Raw genomic sequence first — 21,701 nt, 5'->3', positions numbered from 1 at the left:
TTTCGATACGCTCATGATTGCAACTCTTTTATTTTCGAGGAAAAAGAGTTGTTTTTGCAATGCATCGCTTCTAGGAATATTGCACATGGGAATATTTCCGTTTGTTCGGATCCATCTTCCGAATATCGGAATTTCCCCGTTATTCCGCGTTGAATAATAGAAAAACGTACAAAAATCTATCTCATAAAATAACATTATTATTTACTTAACAGACACGCGTACCGAATATATATTTCTCAAGTAGCTGGCTGAAAACTGCCATGAATTTTCGGCCTGATATTTTGCCGCTTGTACTCCGTTTTAGATAATCTGCTTCGAACAGTATTGTAACAAAACCCCGTAAACATTACATTGCTGTTAGGAATAACTGAATTTGAAACGACTTGGACAGCAAAACTCCATTAGCTAAGAGCGAAGAACTTTTCTTCATTCGATATATGCCCTACCGATCTCTCGGGGCCCAAAGTCTCGGCAAGCAATTTCTAATTAATACAATGACTCATGATGCAAGAAACCACTCTCCGCTATTCTGAATACGTTATCGCGATCGCTATTCCAGCCACGTGGAAAAGCGGATATTCGCGGAGGACGAGGCGGGCGCGAAGTGTGCACGTCAATCGAATGAAAGCGGTTCGTTTGCGCATCTTAATCCTAGCATTGTTAGTTCATCCTAAGATTTGCGAATCAATCAAGAGATTGCAATATCGCTCAGTCCTCAATGTCGAATCGAGAGTCACATATAAACGGATTGGGGCGGATTATTATATCGGTGCCGAGTCAAAATTTATCTATTTCGACATGTCTAATTAATTCAAATCTTGATATCATCAATATTCAAAATTAAATTAAATTAACAAAGCTAATTTTTAACCTTACTGCGTTTCGTTGTCCACAAAAGAAAAAAAAAAAAAACTAAGCGCAAGAAAAATATATCTCTGTAATATACGCTAGAAAAGGGATTACATGCCTCTTTTCGCGAGAACAGCTTTTTACGTTAGTCATAGTTAATGCCTCCGCATTTAAAAACTGCAGTCAGCCAGTTATACCATGCGCGTGCATGAATCGCGTGAGAATGGAAGTGTTCTGCCAAGGGCGGCATTGTGAACTTCCCCGGTGGTTTTATTGGATCGCACGTGAATCGCATTAAGTCAAATATATTCCCGCCGACAATACACTAAATCGTTTAATGCGATAGAGCACTCTCCCGCGCGGCATATTCATTACCGCGCGGCATTATTTCGCGAAGCCATCGAGCGGCTGCATTCCTGGCGCTGTCTTATTCGAGATATCTCTCCCGCCGGAGTCGGGCAAGAAGAGTCGCGAGGGAAACAGATGGGGATACCGCCACTATCTTCATTCTAATGTCTATTACGTTCGCGTTTGAGGCGAATTCCGCGAGTCGGTTCTGATAGACGCCGATCAGTTAACCAATTTAACGATACATCGTTCGGATCCATCAGACGAGCTCAACATATAAAATATCGAGTGGCGGGTCGATCGACGCGGAAATTGCAAGCTTCGAACATGTTATGCGGATTTCTCACGTCATTTCGTGAGAATTTTATAACAGGTAGAATATGAAAAGTGATTGAAATAGGCGATACGAAGTTACTTGTTCTGCAAAATAATTTATTTATCTTGAAATATTTTAATTAAGATATTCAATTAGGCAAACGTGATAAGCGCGAGCCTCTCATCTCGCCAACCGATCTCGTAAATTTATTTTAAGAGCTCGCTTTAAAATAGAATATTAAATTTTTTTTTTTTTTTTTTGATAACGCGGAAGCAATTAATCAAGCGTCTTAAATTAGAAGTGTCCGCCGTATATAATTGATCTTCTTTAATTACGTTCGACGTGCGAAAATAAATTACGTAATCTAGTCGAGGCAGAAACGTTCCTGACGTGTACATATCGCGTTCGCGTTTATATTCGTTCACCGGCGCAAATTGACAATGGTCAACGCTGCTCCCGATTCAAAATCAATATTTAGTAATGAATGTTCGTCAATAACACCGTTTCGATCCCCGCGCCGTCGATTCGCGTCAACAGCGGACCTTGTTTTTTCAGAATTTATTTACTCTACCAACGACTTTTCCGCTTTTTCTTCTTTCTCTTACTCCCGAATCATCTCGTCAGCCGTGCGTCAAGGATCTCTTTTTAGCATTCAAGGGCTCGTTAAGAAAGAGACTATCGGCGACTCGACACACGGCGGCTTTCTCATGCAAAGTCCGTAAATTCGAAAGGGCCTGAAATTAATTACTCGTCACGCCCGGCACTCTTTTGGGGTAAGGCACTGCTTTTGCCAGCAAGTGTTCGGAAAAGGTCCTTCTTAACGATACTTTCGCGCCGCTACGATGCTCGGCACCGTTGTTGCGAGTGAGAACGAGAAAGAAGCGAGTGCACATACACGCGATGCGTCCAAGTCTCGCTCGGGTAATTTACCGCACGACGCGCCCTTTAGGCGCAAAGCCTAAGCCCTCCGAGGCACCGATTCGCAAGGTGGGACTCGGCAAGATCTTTTCTTCCTTTCTCTCGAAGCGATAACGATGCCATAAAAGGCGATAAAGTGACTCGAAAATATGGCAGGCCGATTTACTTTTGCTTTTATCTCGTCCTTAAGCATCGGGATTTCGCGGAATGCAGACGGCGTTGAAGTGCAATATCGCGTGACCGTCGTGGTCTTCCCACGGGAGCCCCGATATGTAAATTCCCCTTTTTGCCAGCTTCGAGAATTAATCCGATCCGTTATTTATTTCGTTCTATTTTAAAAGATCGCTTCGTTATTTCCGCGCCAACGGCTCGCAATAAATAACGTAAATTCACTCCGAATTTCATTTCCAAAATTCCCCGGAGCAGTTCATAATTTTCATTATAATCTTTCGTCTGAATAAGTAATATTTTATTATTTCATGTCAGGCGATAGAGAGACTGTGAATCTCGAGTTTCACTTGACGGTTTATCTTATATCACGCATAGATCAACGAGTTATCAAACTTGTTGACGTTCTATCGTTTCCGTAGAACTTATCGGTTCACGTATGCCTCACGTTGCCGTTCAATTAAAAAAAAGTCGGATAAAAACAAAGTGTTGGCCGAGAGAATTACTCGAGCGCGGCGTGTCCTGCAATTGCATTCGACAAGTCTACATACCGCGATTATTTGGATGACCTGTATAGCGGCTTTCTATGGCGGGGTACTCACCTGAAACAGAAGAAGAGAAAACATAAGGCCTATTGCAATTACCGAACAACGAGACGTTACATAATAATGTCACGTAGTAACGAGCGTTCTGTGATTTGACGCAATGCGGATAAAGATATTCTTGAACACAACTTTATAGTCTTCAAAAGTAAAGTATTTTATTTTCCATTAAAAGAAAAAAAGAAGAAAAAAAAAAAATAAAAAAGTATTTTTCGTCAGAAAAGTATAAAAAAGAAGTGTTTGTCCCAAACATGTATTGCCGCCGGCAAACGTCGATATCATTTTTACGAGATGTTGTATCAATATTTTTCTAACAGACGAGATAAAATATTAAAATATTTGAACCCCGCGATTCGCTTTTAGCTCGTAAGCAAAATAATCGTATTCTCTTGTAAAAACAAGTACCTTATAATACACGTTATAAATATATGTTCTAAGTATTAGATCGACTTTTACCTCCGGGGAACGCGACAATATTGGTCGATCCAATTTCAAAGTATTCGGATACGCATCGATATGCGACGAGTATCGTAAGCATCGCAGTGTATAATCGCCGATCGATTTTTATCGCGGTAAATATTAATTCGTGCGAATGTCAAGCGTCAAAATTTGCTGATCCTCGTTCCTCCACTTACTGGCTATTAAGTATAATCAATCAATGCTTTTGATCAAGCGAAATCGTTACACGTTGAAGGAAAATTTATCTCACAGCTTTCGTTCGTGGGTAGCTAACGATAAGTTATACAAAATATATTAAATTATTACTACGCTCGCCATCCACGTGGCGACATTAACGATAAAATAAGCCCGAGTCTCCGAAAAAAAACGGAAGCCATAAACTGAGTCCTCTACGTTCAAGTCGGAGTTGTGAAAGACGTTGAGAAAGAGAGGATTTTCGTGTTCGCGTTTGCACGTGTAAATGAACGAAAATCGCACGAAAGGAAGACGAGATTTGCGTAAACGCGAATGACAAGTCAATTAATTGGGGCGTGAATTGATTCAGTCAGAAATTAACAAACCCGCCCGTGCCATTTCCCGGCCTCCGTGGTGCTTCCTGTTTACAGTCTGGCTAATGGATTCCCGGGACGATGTCTGTCTCTCGAAATAATCGCGGCCATTCCCTCTGGTCGAATCGACGACGGAATTCTAAACAAGTTCTCTCCTTATCATCGGTTATCAATCGGCTATCTTATCAGCGCGTGCCGTCACGCGTCACCCGCAGGTGTGTCACGTTTCTTCGCCGAACGCGTTTTACGTGCGGGGGAGGTGGGAGGGTTCCTGGCCGCGTGACGACGCTTGAATTGCGCCGCGTCTCGGTTTCCCGATCAGACAGCAATCCGCATTCCGGAACCTGCGACATCGTCGCACGTTTTACGCGACGCCCTCGACGAGAGCGCGTACTTTTCAGCGCGTGACATCAACGGATTCTATTAGTCACGGAGCAGGCGGAGCGCGGTAATTGTCTGGGAGATCCGCCGTCGAGGAAACGATCGTTCCCAGAATGGCTATGAAGTGGCGGGTGCAGCCTAACGTTGCTTCCTAAGCAGCGCGCCGGCACATTTAATGCGCTTAACGAGAATCGCGTCGCCGAGATCCTTATCGAACCCCATCACTGTCTGAGCGCAGACCGCGAGCTCCTCTCCTCGGCTCCCCGTAAGGAAGTTGCATTATTTTATGCATCCCCGTCGCGTGTTTCCGCCGATGAGAAAATTCGCTCGCGTATGCACGGCGCACACCCGCCGACGTGCGGTTTTTCTCCGCGGGACTCTAAGTCGACGTCGGAAAAAGTCGGGAACGATTCTTTACGAGAATAACTGTAAATATAGGATAAAAATGCGTCCTCGCGTTGGATACAATTTTAAACCGACGTCTACATTTTATTTATTGAATATCCAGCACGACACGTCAGCGCAACGCAACTCGCGTGTAAGTGAAATATATTCAAATCGAAGGCTATCCTTGAAATATCGAAGGCGAGCGAGTGTTTAACGCTCGTGCATAGTCAACTGCAAGTCTTTAATATTAATTTGAACCTACGTGTAGACGAGGAAATTTGTTTTCGATCCCCAGAGTTCTAACAATAATCGTATAATTTTTAGAAATTAAATTATTAAAAAAAAATTAAATAATAAAAAAATTAATAAAAATTTTAAGAGTCTCCGTTATATAATTGTTTATCAACCGAATAAAAATCGGTACTTTTTGTCGAATGCGCTGATTGAGTAGGCCGGATTACCGGCCGGTAATTACTCTAACTTCCCATGAACCGATATCGTGAGAAACGATTGAGAATCTGCTCGTTACGGCCGCCTCGTAAACGATTATGCATATAAATCGCATCGTAATCACATAATCGATCAACAATGTCATCAGTTGATGGGCGTGCCGCTTCCTCCGTTTATATTTAAATTATCGTATGACCCTTAAGAGAAATGCGTAACGTGTAAATGCACTCGATGCTGGGAACTTAATGCGCTCCCGTGCAATCAAAGCCCTTCCTCTCGCAGCTCCGAATCGCGCGCCTCGTATGTAAATTGGATTCAGCCGCGTCGCTGTTTAAACCCGGAGTCAAGTTTTTACGCGCCTTTGCGAGCGTTATTCGTTTTCGTTAAACGCCCGGAATAAAACAAACGAGATACGAATGACCGTCAAGGCAATTACGCAAATCTTCTTACGCGAAACGAGATAGCGCACACACGTCTCGTTCGGAAATGTATTCCCCGTTATCTCGCAGTGACTTCTCCGCCGAGTTTACCTTCGTGAAAGTGCACTTTTCTGGCCGGTCGATGCCTCGTGTGCTCGTGAACGGGCAAGTCGTTCGGGCCGAGGTTCTCCCTCGACAGCGAGCTCACTAGGATCCCCCTCAAGGTCGCGAGGGTGCTGCTGGGAATTTCTCTATTCATTTTGCCGGCTCCCATATCCAGGTTTCCGCCATCAAGCGTCGGGCGCACGTGTGCGCGGCCGGTGCAACGTCCCAGGTGAAAACGCGAGCGATTCTCGTTTGGCACGGCAGCCACCACGGAGTTACATCGTGACGGCGTTTATCCGCGTAACCGGCACGTGTAATAAAACTGCAGACAATCCCCCCGGGAGATGCGAGAAGGCGCTCCAGCGAGAAACCAAGTGTCCGGGATTTCGCTTCGGTTGCCCGCACCGCCGGTTTTGTCGGGTCACTCTCTCGGGCCGCCCTCGTTTACGGCCCCGATAAATGTCCGAGTTAACGAAGCAATTCCCGCGAACGGCAGATTAAACGCTCATGCATCGCGAACGAATCCGCTGCTGAAAAGCGAAAGGTATCGTCGGGCACGGAGAACTTCGATCGGCGCTCGCGTAATCACCCGCTTGTGTAATTATTTAATTAATCATCCGCTGTAAAACTCCGTCCGACATAAGTGGAATTTTAATTAGGATCATTAATTTTTGAACCGACGGGGCTTCGTGCGCTTCGACTGTTAATGTGAATCGGTTATGGTAACGTGGTGCTCGGTGTCAAACGCCGTTGCCGTGACACGATATTTCAATCAAATTAAAAAAAAAAAAAAAAGAAAGAAAAATAATTACGTCACAACACATGACGTTTCAAGACCGTGACCATTTTTTTTTCGTCCGTAATCGCGTGTTACGTCAGCGTATAAACTTAGCGTTCGGCAAAAGATAATTTACTTCGACGTAGGTTTAAAGGTCAGAATTATCACCGAAAAGAGTGTTAAACAACTTCGGCGGCGATAGAAAATCGATTACGCGGATTTCGCGACGGCAAATACGCTTAATTATGCGCAGAATCAACGTAATCCACGAGATTTGTTTAGATAATCGATTGACAGGTGAATACGTCCAGCAAAAGTCGCTGGTGATGACTAGGGTTGGCTTAGATTTCACGAGACACGAATTTCCTGAATGTAAACTATCGATTTATCTCATTCGTATCGAAGTATTGGAAAGCAAAACGAGCATATTAGGTGTACTGTAATTTTTATTCTATTTTAAAGCATTCAAGAGTTTCGAAAGTACATTGCCGACCAGGTCTCTTTTTCGATTTACACACAGATTAAATGTCACCGCGTAAAGGTAAACTTGTCAGGATATTCCGTCTGTAATCCCGGCTTCCGATCTCTCTGAAAATCGGATCTCTATTCGATTTGCATCCAGATTAAAAATTGCGATGAAAAGTTCAACTTCCCCCCTCCCTTTTTTCTTTTTAATAGTTTCGAATGATATCATTTCCCCACGTGACATTTTTACGCAATCACCCAGATAGTCGAACACGCGTAAGCGTCGTATCGCGAGCAACACTCTCGCGACTATTCGATTAATCCGACCTAACCGGTTGGAAAAATTTAATTAGCACCCTCGCGCGAGGCGTAAGAGCAAGTATGCCGCGATTTTAAAAAGAGCCCCGCCACCCGGATTCGCCGGAGCACCCGCTCGCCGACCTCGCGCGTTTAAAAAGCCTTCCCGTGCGTTACGAACTTTTCCTTTGCCGGCAAACCGCCGCGCTATGGGGCCACGGTGGCACGCAACGCGCCGCGCGGCCCACGTTGCATTCCGCACGGTGCACACTCGTAAACGCACTCCGATACAACAAAGCACTTAGCGTGCCGCACTCTCACTCCGGCGCTCCCGGATTTGCCGGCGATTTCACTCAGACGCACACGTCACCCCGCGAGGTGGACGGTCCAGCAGCTTCCCCAGGGGACCCCGAATTAATCCCTCGTCTCCCCTCGTTCTCCCGGATGCGATTCGATATACCTCTTGCTCAAGGACATGCCGCGTCATCCCGCGAGGTGTCGAAACAGCGTCACCGCCACGACCATGTATCGTTTAACGAGCGCGAACGTCCACGTCGAACATGCCGGCCGAGTGTGTAACTGACTTGCTGGAAGAGGTGCAGGTCCCTCCTTGGCGCGAGTGGTCTCTCTCTTTCCGTACTCTCGCATTCCTCTCCCACTCGCGCGGCGCGTCCGCTTCGCAGGTACCACGCGGATAGGTGTGCTACCTTCGGTGGAGGTGCCCGTTGTTTGTCGCCGGGCCCGAGTGGGGACGGACAGCACCTGTGTGTTATTACCTGCCGATGCACGTCTTGCAGAACGCGCGCGGGGCAGCCGCGAAACGGATCGCGTAACTGCCGAGACGGAGCACGGGTGGCGTCACGAATTCAGGTATTATCCGGATTACCTCGGGCCATTATGCTCCGTCTTCCTGCGACCCGGAGAACAATTCGAGCTATTCGCGACCTGGATTTTCTCTCCCCTCGAAAATACACTTTCGGCATTCCGCGAGGCGTTGGCGCGATTGCACGCGAAATTCTAGTCGAGCGATACATTAATTACTCGCTTCTTTACTTTTTCTGTCTATCAACGACGGAACTGAACGGCTGACAAGAGACTTTCACACCTAATTTGGACCCGGCGCCCCTCACTTTCACCGCGCTCTATTAAAAACAATGGCAACGTGATTTCTGAAAGACAACCCGCGAAGCGATTATTATTATTGAATTTGAGATAAAAATTCTGCACGAAAAATCGAGCAACAAAGACCGATCAAAAGTCATCTGACGGTTCGTTGACTCTCCACTTATGGTTATGCTGGAGTTTCACTCTGCAAGCACAACGGAGCGTATAAGCGGCAATCGAGGAATGACGAAAACGGCCTTAAAAGGCAACGCTAACAGACGTTCTCTCGATTACAAGCATGATAGAAATCTTGCTTACTCATTAAATCATTTCATTAATTTAAGTAATTTTTGTCTCCGTGAAAAAATAATCGTTCCTTTGTTCCTCGTGCGTTAAAAAAAAAAAAATAAAAAAAAAACGTTGCTTAAAACGTCCTACGCAAACTCTTATTTAAGTAAAAAAAAATCTGTAATATATTTATAAGAACCGTCTATAAAAAAAAAAAAATTTAATGAAGCGCGTTTCTTTAAAAAATTTGGTTAAGCAATTATTAAGTGGAATCTTCTATTTCAAAACGTCGATAGCGTAATCCATTCACACCTCGATGATACTGATTTAATCGTGTCGGTATATCGTCGACGTCGATATCTGTAATCGTGAACGAAGGGCGGTCGTCCGTGAACTCCGTAAATCATCTGTAAACTAATAACCGTTCAAGGATCGACCTAACGAAGACTTATACTGACCTCATAAATATATCGTGATAGATGTTCCGTTGTTGAGCTCAAGTGGCGAAAGAGTAAACGCTATACCTATTTCCTTTCATCGATAAAGTATTATATTAAATTTTTATTTCGTAGAACGTCTACTTAAAGTAAAAATTATTTCTATTTATTTTGTTATTATTCTTTCTACGTCGATCTCGCGGACCAGCATGTATCGATACGCGCGGAGCTCGGCAATTTGTGAGCGATAATATTGATCAGCGGGCACAGGTCCACTTTTATTAGATCAGCCGTATGTTTTACCGGCGCGAGAAGGTAGCAAAAGTATTTCTTTTTCCCGCCGTAGACCTTCTTGGAAGAGGCGTTAGAGCATGGCGACCGTAAATCACCCATAAAGTCGAATCGACCGTAAGTAACGATCCTGATCGCGGATTCCAGCTCGCAAAATACACGAAAAACCGTCCTCGCTGAGCTTCTCTTAAATCCCATGTCGTCAACAGATATGGATAACTATGCATTTTTCTCTCCGTTTTTTTTTTATATTTTTTTTTATTTTCTGAACTTAAACAGTTTAATGCGACGAGGCAGAAAGGAAAATTTTATGCTTATTTACGGTAAAATAACTTGGAGATTGCATCAGAAAGAAAATATACTAAAGCGCGTGCGTCCGATATGCGTTCGGCGAACAAATCTGCATCGATAATGCCAACGCTTGCGTGCTGTGACGGTAATGACCGTGAACGGAGAAAGCGAGGCGAGCGCGCCCGTGTTCTCCGAAACTTTAGAAAAGCTCGAAAGAAACGAGCCGCCTAAAACAGCTCTCGCGATTTCTTCCACGGGCCCCGAGATCTCGTTCGGCATACGGACTTCCCGCTTTCGCGCTCGCTATTCCGCGAACCGCCTCGTAGAGGCGGCACGGCTGGGCTAGAAAACCGCAAAGGCGGTGACTCAGTAACTTCCAATCGCGAGAAGAATAAGAGCATTGTGCGCGAGGAAGAAGTTATTAGTGTCCGCGCGAATGGCTGTTCAATGAATGGAAAATTTTACAGGCACTCTTTCTTTCGCGCGGCTCGGAAACCCGGTTTGTACACCAAATCCGGCACACCGTTCTAAATTCTACGTGACGCACGTGGCGGTATGTGTAGGTGCCACAGGACGTGCCAGCGAAGCTGAATCGAGCGGTTTTATTAAGATTTCAAACACGTTGCGTGAAACAGGAGAAATAAACATGCCAGACGGATAGGAACTTCCGCTTCTCTTTGGTTTAAAAAAAAAATTTTTTTGTTGTTAAAATAGTACTTGTAGAATCCGAGCTTTTTGCGAGGCGCATTATCGAGTCAACGATAAGCGCGATTATATGCAGCGCGGGCGATTAAGGTGTTGGCTGTACGGTGATTTGCATCGCGGATAGCGCGCCGACGATCGCATGAGGCTTACGCAAGAGATTTGTCGCGGTTCGGGCACCATCTTGCGTCGCACCTTCGCCTTCGTGCGATTTATGCGTCATGCAACGCTGGTATTCTCGTCCCGTCGGTCTTTCGCGGCCGGGCGACCTTGCAATGCCGTGGTAAGATGCAACTGACGCGCGTTGTCGACATTAGCATCGCTCTTGATCGCTGCCGCGAAGAGAGAAGGCCGCGCATCTCGGAACAACTCGCAGACACCGTGTCGATAACAATTGGCGCCCGTTTCCGAGCGGAATCTCGAGTTCTACGTAAAATGCAGCCCGTATTATTTCCCGATATTCGCCGATAATTTCGAAGTAAATACGAACGGTTTGTTTAACAATGAGCAGAGATGAAATGGTGCCGCCGCAAAGTCGGCGAAGCGATTTACCGACGACGTCGTGAAAAATAACGAGCGCCCGTGTATGAGGTACGCGAAATCGACGCCGAAGTTCGTAAAAGAGTCATTAGGGAGTTTCCCGCCGCGAACCGAAACTTGGAATCGTTAATCCTTGTTCTCGCGCACCGTCAACGAGATTATGCATTTAAAATTCTAATCGAGCCTGAGGTTTTTATCGCGCGACGGCTTTGAAACGCGAAGAAGAAACGAGATTATCCCTTTGTGGTCCCTTGGGAAACAAAATTACTACGTAAACCTTCGTAGACACGAAATGAGTTCTCTCTCTTGAAAATACGTCTTTCGGCAATCTCACACGAAGCTACTAATTCATCGTTTTAATTTAAGCATCCAAATTTATTTTAAGCTCGCGGAATCTCGTGGAATCGAATTATCCGATATTCAAGAGGGATATTAACCCATTTAAGAATAGAGTCCGCTTCTCACGATATATCTTTTAATTTAAAGACTCGAAGTTTTCCTCCGCTATGTATAAGATCATTACAATTAACCTTATAAAAATAAATAATAAAAAGAATAAAAGAACCGGATTAGTCGTAAGACTAATAAGTACTTTGCCGAAACGAAACATTCCTTTTTCCATAACACAGAATTATTAAGAAGTAAATTACACGTCAGGTTCTAATTATCGAATAAATTCGCGTTAAGTGGAAAGGTGTATAAACCGTAACAGTTAAAAAATAACTGAGTTACAGAGTAGGCGTTATGAAATTGCGCCGAGATGACTGATTTACGGAGTCATTGGGGCTCAATGCACCATAGATATTTGCACATTATGCATTACACGTACGTATGTTTTCACAAGTGACGACGCGATAAATATTTGAGTACTCGGTCGAAAAGTGAAAGCGAGATGCAACTTAATTCAACGGCATGCAGAAAGAAAGAAAATCAGATTTATATACATGTTAGACATAAACATATGCGAAATAGGTCGGCGAAAGTTAAAACTTATTTTTTATACAACCCTCAATTTAGAAGAAAAAAAATAATAATAATAATAATAAAACGCTGCTTGGTCGAGATCATTAAGTAATAAAGAGGTTTTTGCACGCTAAGAGCTCATGTGCAGCCGCGAGTCACGAGGCGCGTTTCTAAGGTGTTATTTCGGACATTTTAATAAGTCGCTTGTGTAATCGCGGAGCGCGAAATGGGACTGGAAACGATGTTTTTCAATTTAGACACGCACCGGGAGATTACGTGACGATACTCGTGAAATCGTTGCGTCTTATCGAAACTACGGCGATTGCCTTATGGCATAATATCTCTCCCGAGACGCAGGCCGATCGCGGGCCGCGATCTTGCGATTTGAAGACCGGAAAATTGTGCCGGAAAAGTTGCGAAAGCTTTTAGATGAAAGCGAGAATTTATTAGATTGCGTTCGATTACGTCGGGAGGCTGTCACCTGTAAAGATAAAGGGACGCAACAGGATATTCGAAGAGTGCGCAAGGAGGAAACGGGGGGGCGTAGGTGGGAATGCAATAATCGAGATCGTCGGCGGCGCGCAAGCATTCAATTTTAAAAGGACCCAGCGACATGGCCGCCAAGCTGAGCGCGCACGTCATGCACCTCGGATGCAACGGCACACGTGAAATTGCATCTCTCGGAGCAGCGTGCCGGACGTTACGGTCCTCAGACAACGGAACGGTAAAACGTTTTACATGACTGAGAACCGAGGTGCCTTTTCCCGTTTCTCTTATTGGCCTCCAACGAGCGCGGCCTCAAGTGCTGTGAAAATATCTGCGATAAAAGCGTCCTCACTTTCACGCGGACAGGCAGGATGTTATGAATAATTTATGAGAAGATAATTGATATAAGAAAGTGTTGGACAACTATTAAAAAAGAGAAAGAGAAAGAGAAAGAAAGAGAGAGAAAGAGAAAAAAATTAAAATCTTATTGGCAGCGTTGCTGCATCTCTAAATAACATTATATAAACCTATCAAAAATCTGACAGAATTAATTTCTCCCGCGTCAAGTCTTCAAGCAGAGTCGACCGCTCGATCCCTTTTACGTCATCCACGTCGTCTCTTTTGTTTTTTGTTTTATTTTTTTTTTTTTTTTAAATCTCGGCGTTTTCCCGATTATTGCAGTCGACGGCTTCATTCTCGTCGTAACGCGCGCCGTGCTGGAATACACTTTCTATGCGGCAGCGCGATTTTACGCGAATGCAAACTCGCTCGGTTCGATTCCTCCGTATCTTTTGCCGCGCCGCTGTTGACCGTAAAAGTCGAGCGACCAGTTCTTAAATCGTCGGGAAATATATTCCGCGGAATGCGTTATGCCAAATAAAGGCCGATACATAGCCGGTTAGTACCGCAATGTCGGTGGAAAAAGTGACCCGCATTGGCCGGCGCATGTCGTAAGCATCGCCGACATTTATTGGGAACCAATAACCGCGCCACGGCGGCACGGTATATTACCGTCGTGAAATAGAACTTTTCTGAATAAACATAAATCTACATTCCGTTCGCGGTACCGGCCGATAAAACGGGCTGATTGCAATGACGCGCGAAGCTGAACTCATTTCGCCGACTTTCTCGATAATTGTCTCGATAATCGATAATTCGACGGAAGCGAAGGTTATCCCAGCGAAAATAAAATTTAAAAAAACCGAAATTCTCTCTCTTTTTGACGCTTTGTGCGTCCGATTCAAAAATACAATACCGCCACGTTGGGAAACTTCCAAGTTTTTTTTAATCCCAACGGGATTACAATTTTCTACCTTCAACATTCGTCGCAAATATTGTATAAGAAGCGTAAATTCTGTTACTCTAACAGAATCTCCATTTATATTTCTCCTTATTGTTTCTCTTATTACCGCGGTGCCTGAAAGACTAAATTTCACCAGTAAAAACGCACCCCTTTTTTATTCAGTCTAATCGCACAAAAAGCATCGAATTAGCATTCGCGCAATTGTGATTCGCGAGAAATCGACAAGTTTGATTCGCTCTCCTTCGCGTGATCCGCGTACTCGCGCTGGATGGGATATACGAGAAAACGATCGCAAATTCGAAGGATATCGGGGCTGAAAAGTAAGAGGCTTCACACCGAACGAGTTCTCTGGTTCTCACGATTATACGTTCGGTAGTTCGACACCGAAACCTCCGCGGGGATTAGTTTTTCAATTACAAAGGCCGCACGCCGTTTCACCTACCTGTTGGCTCGCGCCGATAGAACGTTTCGACTTTTCAAAAAATAAATTCGGATCTAGATGTGCTCGAGCAGATTCTAAAGTTATTGCAATTCCGACACGAAGTCATTATGAATGAAGATACTTATGAATCGCGGCATTATTTCGGAGCGCTGCGAAATTACGGAGACGAATAAACATGACGATAATGAGCGAGCGTACTCGCGCGCGCTGGTTGTGTATGCGAAAATGCGAATCGTGAAGAGACTTGAGGGACGTGACCGGCGTGTGTATCTCCGGGCAAGGCCGTCTACACGGTTTGCACGAGCCGGTGCACCGAGCGGCGCGACGGGGAAATACAGAGCGTGCGAGCGAAGCGGCGACTGGAAACGCTCGAGATTACCGTGGGTGAGAAACACAGAATTTGCCGCCCACTCGACGAAGACCGTCCGGGACAATAAAGGAGATGCCAGGAAGCTAATTCCAAACTCCGAATCAGTCGGCGCGACGTAACAAAGTACGGACGAGCTGCGAAAGCTCCCCGCCAATCTCGACGAGAACGTAACTTGAGGCTGCAAAATTAATGAGGATCGAATAGATCGTCCTATTAATTTACTGACTCGACGAAATCTATTCCGGAGGCCCAGATGGGGCTCGGCAACTCGCGACGAGGTTCAGGGTAGATTTTAGTAACAATTTATCGTCGCATCTTATCTTAAAAAATTGATGTAACTAATAATTAAAAAAAAAAGATAAGTTAAAACCACGTGTACTCGATACAAAATAGTTTTAATTTCTTGTAACGCAGCATGTTTAATTTTCATCAATTTTGCTAATCAAATTTAACTTTTTTGGTTTCAGATGAAAATGCAGAGAAAGATTTTCGTCAAAAGAGCACCAGCCTGACATCCCCGTTGGAAAAAAGTGGAAAGAGAAGTGTCGTACGCCGGTATCAATGATAATACGAACCGCAGTCGGTTCGTCGGTCGTTTCGGGAGTGCCGCTAGTTATCGGACGTTTTTCTTTACGAGTATCTTTTTACGGAAGTGCGTTCGCGGGTGTCTAGTGCGCGGAAGGATGACTCGTCACATCCCATCTGAGAGGAGGAGCAGGCTCGGGGAGCATCATGCATCGGCGGAGCAACTTTTAGGTGAGAATTAATTCTTTTTTTAAATTTGTCATTTTATTAACTTTATTTCTATTTATTTTTATTAAAGAATCAAATACAAACGCGTAATTTTTTTTTTTGTTTAAACATTAACTGTTTTCAGCACGTCTACATTAATATTTTACATTTTATGTTACAGTCACCGGCAGAACTCTACAACTCCGCTGAAGTTCATGCAGATTGGTAAGTCATATAATTTTTTTCTTTGTGGTTTGTAATTAGGGTTTCTTAAAAAATAGCGCGCGCATGGTTTCTTCTAGTAATATAAAAAGCATTTAGAAACGTTAAATCTTATACGTGTTGTAGAATATAAAAAAATTTTTTTTTGCTTTTTTTAAACGTTTAAAATATTTCTCTTTTATTCGTGAATGAATGGAAGCGCTAACTTTTCGTATCGGTTACAACGTCGTAGCTTTCTCCGTGGTCTACCTCGTTTTTGGAAACTTTAATCACCTTCGAGCCGATGACGAAACACACTCGTCTGCATGCAATAAAATAAGACACGTGCTTGTAAGATCGGTCTGATCGACGTGCGAAGTAAATATCACGTAAAAGGGGGTCAGGTTCTCTTCTCTGATGTAATCTGTGCGTTTGGCATTCGATTCACGGAGATTATCCGCGACTATTGGGTTAGATCTCTTATTTTTTTTTTCTTTCTTGCGATTTACATATCAATGATTATATAATTCTATTTTTGCGGAAATTAATCGTCGCGTAGTTAGAGAATTATTCCGTTGTAGAGTGCAGTGGCTCTTTCTTTCGCTATATAAATTCTAGTAATTAAAAGCTCGAATATGCAACCGAGTCGCAAACTATAACGGCCTTCATTAAGGTGAGATACTTTGTTACTTGATTCATAAGTACGATCAGTGGGCTTGGCTCGTAATAAAGATCACCTGAGAATAACAAGCGACGCAGCTGCACGGGAAGTGCGCCTCGCTCAAACAAAGAACATTTGTGCTGCGGTTTATCGCGTTATATCAGGCGAAACTTTGCACGAATTTCAATATTCTTTTTCTTATATAAAGTTATGATCTTCTGTCACGCGGAAAAAAAATGAGATGAGATAAAAATGACAAGAAATCGATGCTGAAAATTCATATTTCAAATCGCTAATCGCTACGCTCGAGCGACACGCGAGGGAACCTTAGAACTGCAATTTTCAGATCTCACGTAAAAGCGGCACGACTGCCCGATATATTTTCAGGCGTTTCGGTGATGCTATCGTAAATTCGCTGCCGTAAATTCGGTCCGCGAGCTTACGTGACCGTGTGCGGTACAATTTTTCTCCAATAACACGGATTCGATAGATTATTAACTTCGATGCGCTCGCCTTTTTTTTTTTTAATTTTAGATGACAACTCTCTTTCTCTATCTATCTATCTCTCTCTCTCTTGCGTTGCTTCTCACTCGATGTGTTATCTTAATTACAAATGTTGTGCTAACAACGTTACGTAGCGATAAGTGCGCACGGCTGCGTTACATTTTCACCGAATTCGCGCCGTCTCATTAGGAAGTCGCGGGATTTAAGACAATTTTCCCGAGTCAGAACCGTGGAAATTACCGGGCAAGTTATGAGACACTGTCACGAGGCGTTGCACACGGACATTTGTGCCGTAAGAAAAAGCCTCGTTAACGGCGGTTATACATCCTTTATTCATAGCTAAAGGCAGCGACCGGGCAGTAGAAAAGCGCAGTTAAGTGCTCCTTTAGTATTTGACGTTCTTGTCGCAAATACTCGTGACGCAAAACAAAAAGTAGTTCTGTCTCGCAAACATTTATGAAAATTTAGTTAAAAAAAAAAAAAAAACGCGCTCGAGTTTCGCTTAATTTCGAACGAAGAGGAACGAAACGCTCGAATTCGATCGTGATTTCTCGGTTGCGGCATCGCAGTCGCGCCTTTAATTAGACTGACAGACAATCGGCAGGGCGAAACGCGCCCGCTCGTTCTCACAGCATTTAGGGACACAATGGCAGCGTTTTTCTGATTTTTCTGATACTTTCCCTAGAATTCCGCGGAGCCGATTATCGCCGTGAGAAATCCCTCGGTTACGTCGCGCGGCCGAGCGCGATCCGCAGCGATTGTGTCACAATCGTGTGCGTGTCGTGTCAGCGCGAGCGTGTGTGCATTCCTGCACGGTTATCTTGATACGTTAGGCTGACAACGTTGTGAGATCACTCGACGCACCTGTAAAGGAATCGAGCACGCCGATAGTCCTTGGAAGGGAATGCCATCGCATCTCTCCGTTTCTCGTCTTCTCTTTCAAATTGCTCCCGGCATTCTTAAAATTTTTAACGCATCTTAATAAATCAATTAATTAAAAAAAAAAAAAAAAAAAAAAGTGAACAAATCGTTTCGGTGCGACGTCAAGACATCAGAAGATAAATGCTTAAAGAACCGCCGCTTTACGGCAACAATGTCGCATAGAATAATCACTTCAAACCACCGGATGTAATATGCGGGGAGCAAAAAAGTCTAGAAAGCATGCCGCAATATCTTCTCCCGTATGCATAATCGATCGACATTTCTTCTTTGCATTCCGCCGACCGGAATAACGGCCGAAACGGCGGAAAGGCGGGTGGGAAGCGCGGCCGGGAAATCAAAATGGAATTCATATTTTCGAGGGAATTCATCCAGCGCTAGAGCACAACGAGGCGTGGGCCCTTTCCTTTTCTCGACGGCGACGTAAACGTGAAATGAATCTCGCGTATGACGCGATGGGAGGAGAAAGGGTCCGGAGCGGATCGATTATTTTCTATTAGCGCGGCTTCGTTACACCACAATCGCGAGTGTGGCCTGTCGTAATTATCGACGCTCGATAGAGTCTTGCGAGAAACTTCTTCGTTGAGTCACAGATTAAATCCGGGAGTAGGAAATGATATTTTGACGCAAGCCAGCCGATTGACTGGCGGAACTAGGCCAGATTTAGACAGCCTCGAGGGCATTACGCGCACGATAACAGCCGACCGCCGCGTCCGTGACAACGAGATTAGTTCCTTCTCTCCGTTTTTTCTTTTTCTTCTTTCTCTCTCTCTCTCTTCCTCTTTTCTCCTTCGCTGTAATATCTTTCGGCCGAGCGCGATACAGTTCTTGCCGTCGCAAGAAGTGATGCGGGAGTCAGATGATGGAGCACGGGCAGTACCTCGACTGAAATGTAGGTCAGAGCCTCTGGTCCGTGCGTGCGGCTCGAATCGGAAAAATCTCGGTCGCGATCGCGCGGCAACCTTTTGTTTCTCGCTCCGCCGAGTTTCCCCATCTTTTGAAAAGCGCAAACCGCCGGCGCCGCGTTTGCGTGCGACGTATATGTGCGGCCGACGGCTATTTTTATTTCGCCGCTGACCACTAATGCTTTTCCGCGTCGTTGTCCATTTATATAACAACGCGGAGCGTTTGTAAAATGTACAACCGTTATTTCGCAAACCGACAATCAAATTTATAAATAAGGACGCGCGCGTGTCTTGTTTTTTGTGAGCCAAGCGGTTGACGATTACGGGAAAATAGGTTCGCTTTAATTACAGAACGAAATAATTAAAAAGCATCTCGTTAGAGGCATGCCCACTCCCTTTTTTTTTTCTATGTCAGAGAAAACGTCCACGGGGGGGAGAAAAAAAAACACTTTGGTATATAATTTTAATAGGTCGAAAGGCTTACGCACTTGAGGCGGCCTGTTGACGTCGGGATTGAAATCGAAAAGCGGGATTAATTTTCGTAAAACAGCCAGGGAAAACCGCATTGAGGGGGATATTAAAATAAATGAAAGGGCGGAGATTTAAGCGCGAACTTGCATCGCGCTCAGTTCGTTGAAGAGACGCGAGATTTTCCACGGAGTGCATCGTGTGCTCGTATCAGGCGGCCGTAAATTGCAGTTAATTAGCTCGATGCTGCAGATTATGCATAATTAACAGCGGGGGTGAAGCAGAAGAGAGGCATTGCACAACGTCGAGCGAAAGCGACGTCTGTGAAGATTCCCGTGTATTATTATTCCCTTTTTCAACTTTATTAACGACGTAGTAACTCTCGCATATAAATTACCTCTTGATGAATTACAATAACATTGACGGAAAATAAAATGACGAGTCGTGATACCCCAAAAAGTTTCAATAATTAAAACGAATGGCGAAGGCAATCATTTAAACACATCTTGACGCGAAATACAATACCCTATTTTTTAATATTAATTGCGTAATATTTAATTCACGTCTATTACGTTGATACCGCGTACTGGTATTCGTAGATAGCAAAGCAAGTATGATAGTTACCAACCACGGCTGGGTTAGCATCGATCGGACGGCTATCGTTTGCTGGTGCGATTTTAGAATTTCTGCCGTACCGTCTGTACTGCAGGAACCTGTATTCATCTGCGGAAGGAACCTGTATTACACCCGCGGCAGGAACCTGTATCGCAACTATCGGCGACAAAATTACATAAACAATCTGAAACATGCGTTGACAAGCGTCGAATCCCAAAGCGAGAAAGCGCGAGAAATTAATAAACACAAAATATTTTACTTTTTTCGAGTAGCTTTCTGTTCGCGTCGGAGAAAAGCTCCGTCATCATCGTCACGTTTTTAAAAATTGATCCCTCAACTTAAAAAAAAAATTTTTTTTGGCACAAGACGACGATCGTTTGCAAACGTTATACATTTGCTAAGGAATTAGACGGCCGAGTCGATTATGATAACGCGAGACTCGACGTTTACGACGCAACCTGAACTTTGTCAATGAAATTTGCTATTCACGTATGGACGTTGAGACGTGCAATTCTGTCGCGCGTCGAGCGCGGCTATTGAAATTTTTTTTTAATACAATCGGTACAAATGGTACTGGCGACCGCCGTTGAATCGCAAGCATCAATGTTCCGCGAGGTTCTTATTGATCACGGAGGGTAGGAAGAAAATGCAAATGCGAGAACGGCGACGCGACTCGTTCGATGCAACGATGTGGGCGGATTGTCTCGCCCCCGCAGCTCAAACAACACGCCTGAAAGACGAGGCAACCGACCGACCGGTACTCCTTAACTGCACCCTTCGCGATCATCATCTCTCGTCCCGCCCTGTTCCTTACACTCCGCAGAAATTCGCCTCGTATCGAACCTACGGCCGCTGCGCGGCTGAAAGCCTAACGCGTCTCTGAACACGGCATTGTGTTTCGACGCGACACTAAATCCCCCCCCTCCCCCCTGAAAATAATTCTTGCGATCACGAGAGCTCGGCGTAAAAACGAAAGGTGCCCTTAAGCATAAATTAAGTAAACTGTAAAATAATTACCGATCGAATAAACATAATAAAATATTCACGGATAGGATTATTTTATACATTTGCAATTATTATAATAACGTTGGATATAAAAAAGAATTATTTCAAAGACACGTTGCTTGTTGCGCGAAATAAATACAACCATGACGGAGAATGGCTTTATTTCTACGAAAACTACGCGAAGCAGTTACGTTATCGAGGCACGAGGCACGCCGTAAACGGGACAATTCTCCGTCAACGGTCTGACAAACGCAGCATTTGTTTCTAATAAAAATATGATGCTGTGGGCGTGAAAGGATCAACGAGATGGAGAGAGTAAGAAATAAATTGGGGAGAGACGTCTCGCTTCCTCGTGACGATGGTGTACCTCATCATCGGGCACGTGCTAGACCGCGAGGAGAAACCGGTTCTCTCCCGATCGCGCCGTCCAAGAAGTTTTTTTACTGGTCCACGATGACCTTAACGATCGATTTCGGTGCATTATCGTCGTGTCTGAAGGAACGTTTGTTTTTTCTTTTCCTTTTATTTCTGTACCAGGATTTCCTGAATTAAAAAAAGGTTCTCGCCGCTCGGGCAGCGTAAAAAAAAAATTACGCAGCTTGGCTTTAATTTCACAATATTCGGCACGCCAAGGAAGTTGCACAAAGGAAAAAATTCTGATAAAATTCTGATAAATAAAATAACACACTTGTCTAAAGAAAAAAATCAAAATTAATAACGGCGTTTTCTCCTCCTATTAAAAATAAAAAAAAAATTTTTTTGTATTTAGGTATTTGTAATAGACTTTTTATAATTAAAACACGCGCTGTCCATCAGGCACGATTTGTACGATTTCAGAATTGTAGAGAATTTAATTAGCGACGATAAGACGCGCGCGAGAGAAATTTCATAACAAAAGTTCTCAAACTCGTCGATTAATAACGGAACTCGGGAGCCGATTTTCTATCGACGCTCGCCTACTTTC

General features: G+C 44.2%; 1 protein-coding gene across 18 annotated transcripts in view; it reads right to left on the bottom strand.

The window, feature by feature from the left end:
- Nucleotides 1–21,701, bottom strand: part of LOC139105990 (ensconsin) — a 132,057-nt gene that overhangs the window by 49,247 nt on the left and 61,109 nt on the right. For 3 of the 18 annotated variants that reach the window (XM_070662415.1, XM_070662401.1, XM_070662405.1), the window contains exon 2: nt 3,151–3,201. The exons of 9 other annotated variants lie outside the window; for them this stretch is intronic. In XM_070662415.1, the coding sequence (XP_070518516.1) occupies nt 3,151–3,201 (51 nt within the window). Of the gene's footprint in view, nt 1–3,150; nt 3,202–5,956; nt 6,405–21,701 lie in introns of those variants that run through there. 6 more of the 18 variants (XM_070662403.1, XM_070662402.1, XM_070662407.1 and 3 more) reach the window with 6 other exon arrangements.

Source organism: Cardiocondyla obscurior, linkage group LG10 (genome assembly GCF_019399895.1).
Source record: "Cardiocondyla obscurior isolate alpha-2009 linkage group LG10, Cobs3.1, whole genome shotgun sequence".
In the NCBI taxonomy this organism is placed as follows: domain Eukaryota; kingdom Metazoa; phylum Arthropoda; class Insecta; order Hymenoptera; family Formicidae; genus Cardiocondyla; species Cardiocondyla obscurior.
The sequence above is the reverse complement of the archived record's forward strand: the minus strand, read 5'-3'. Positions and strand labels throughout refer to the sequence as shown.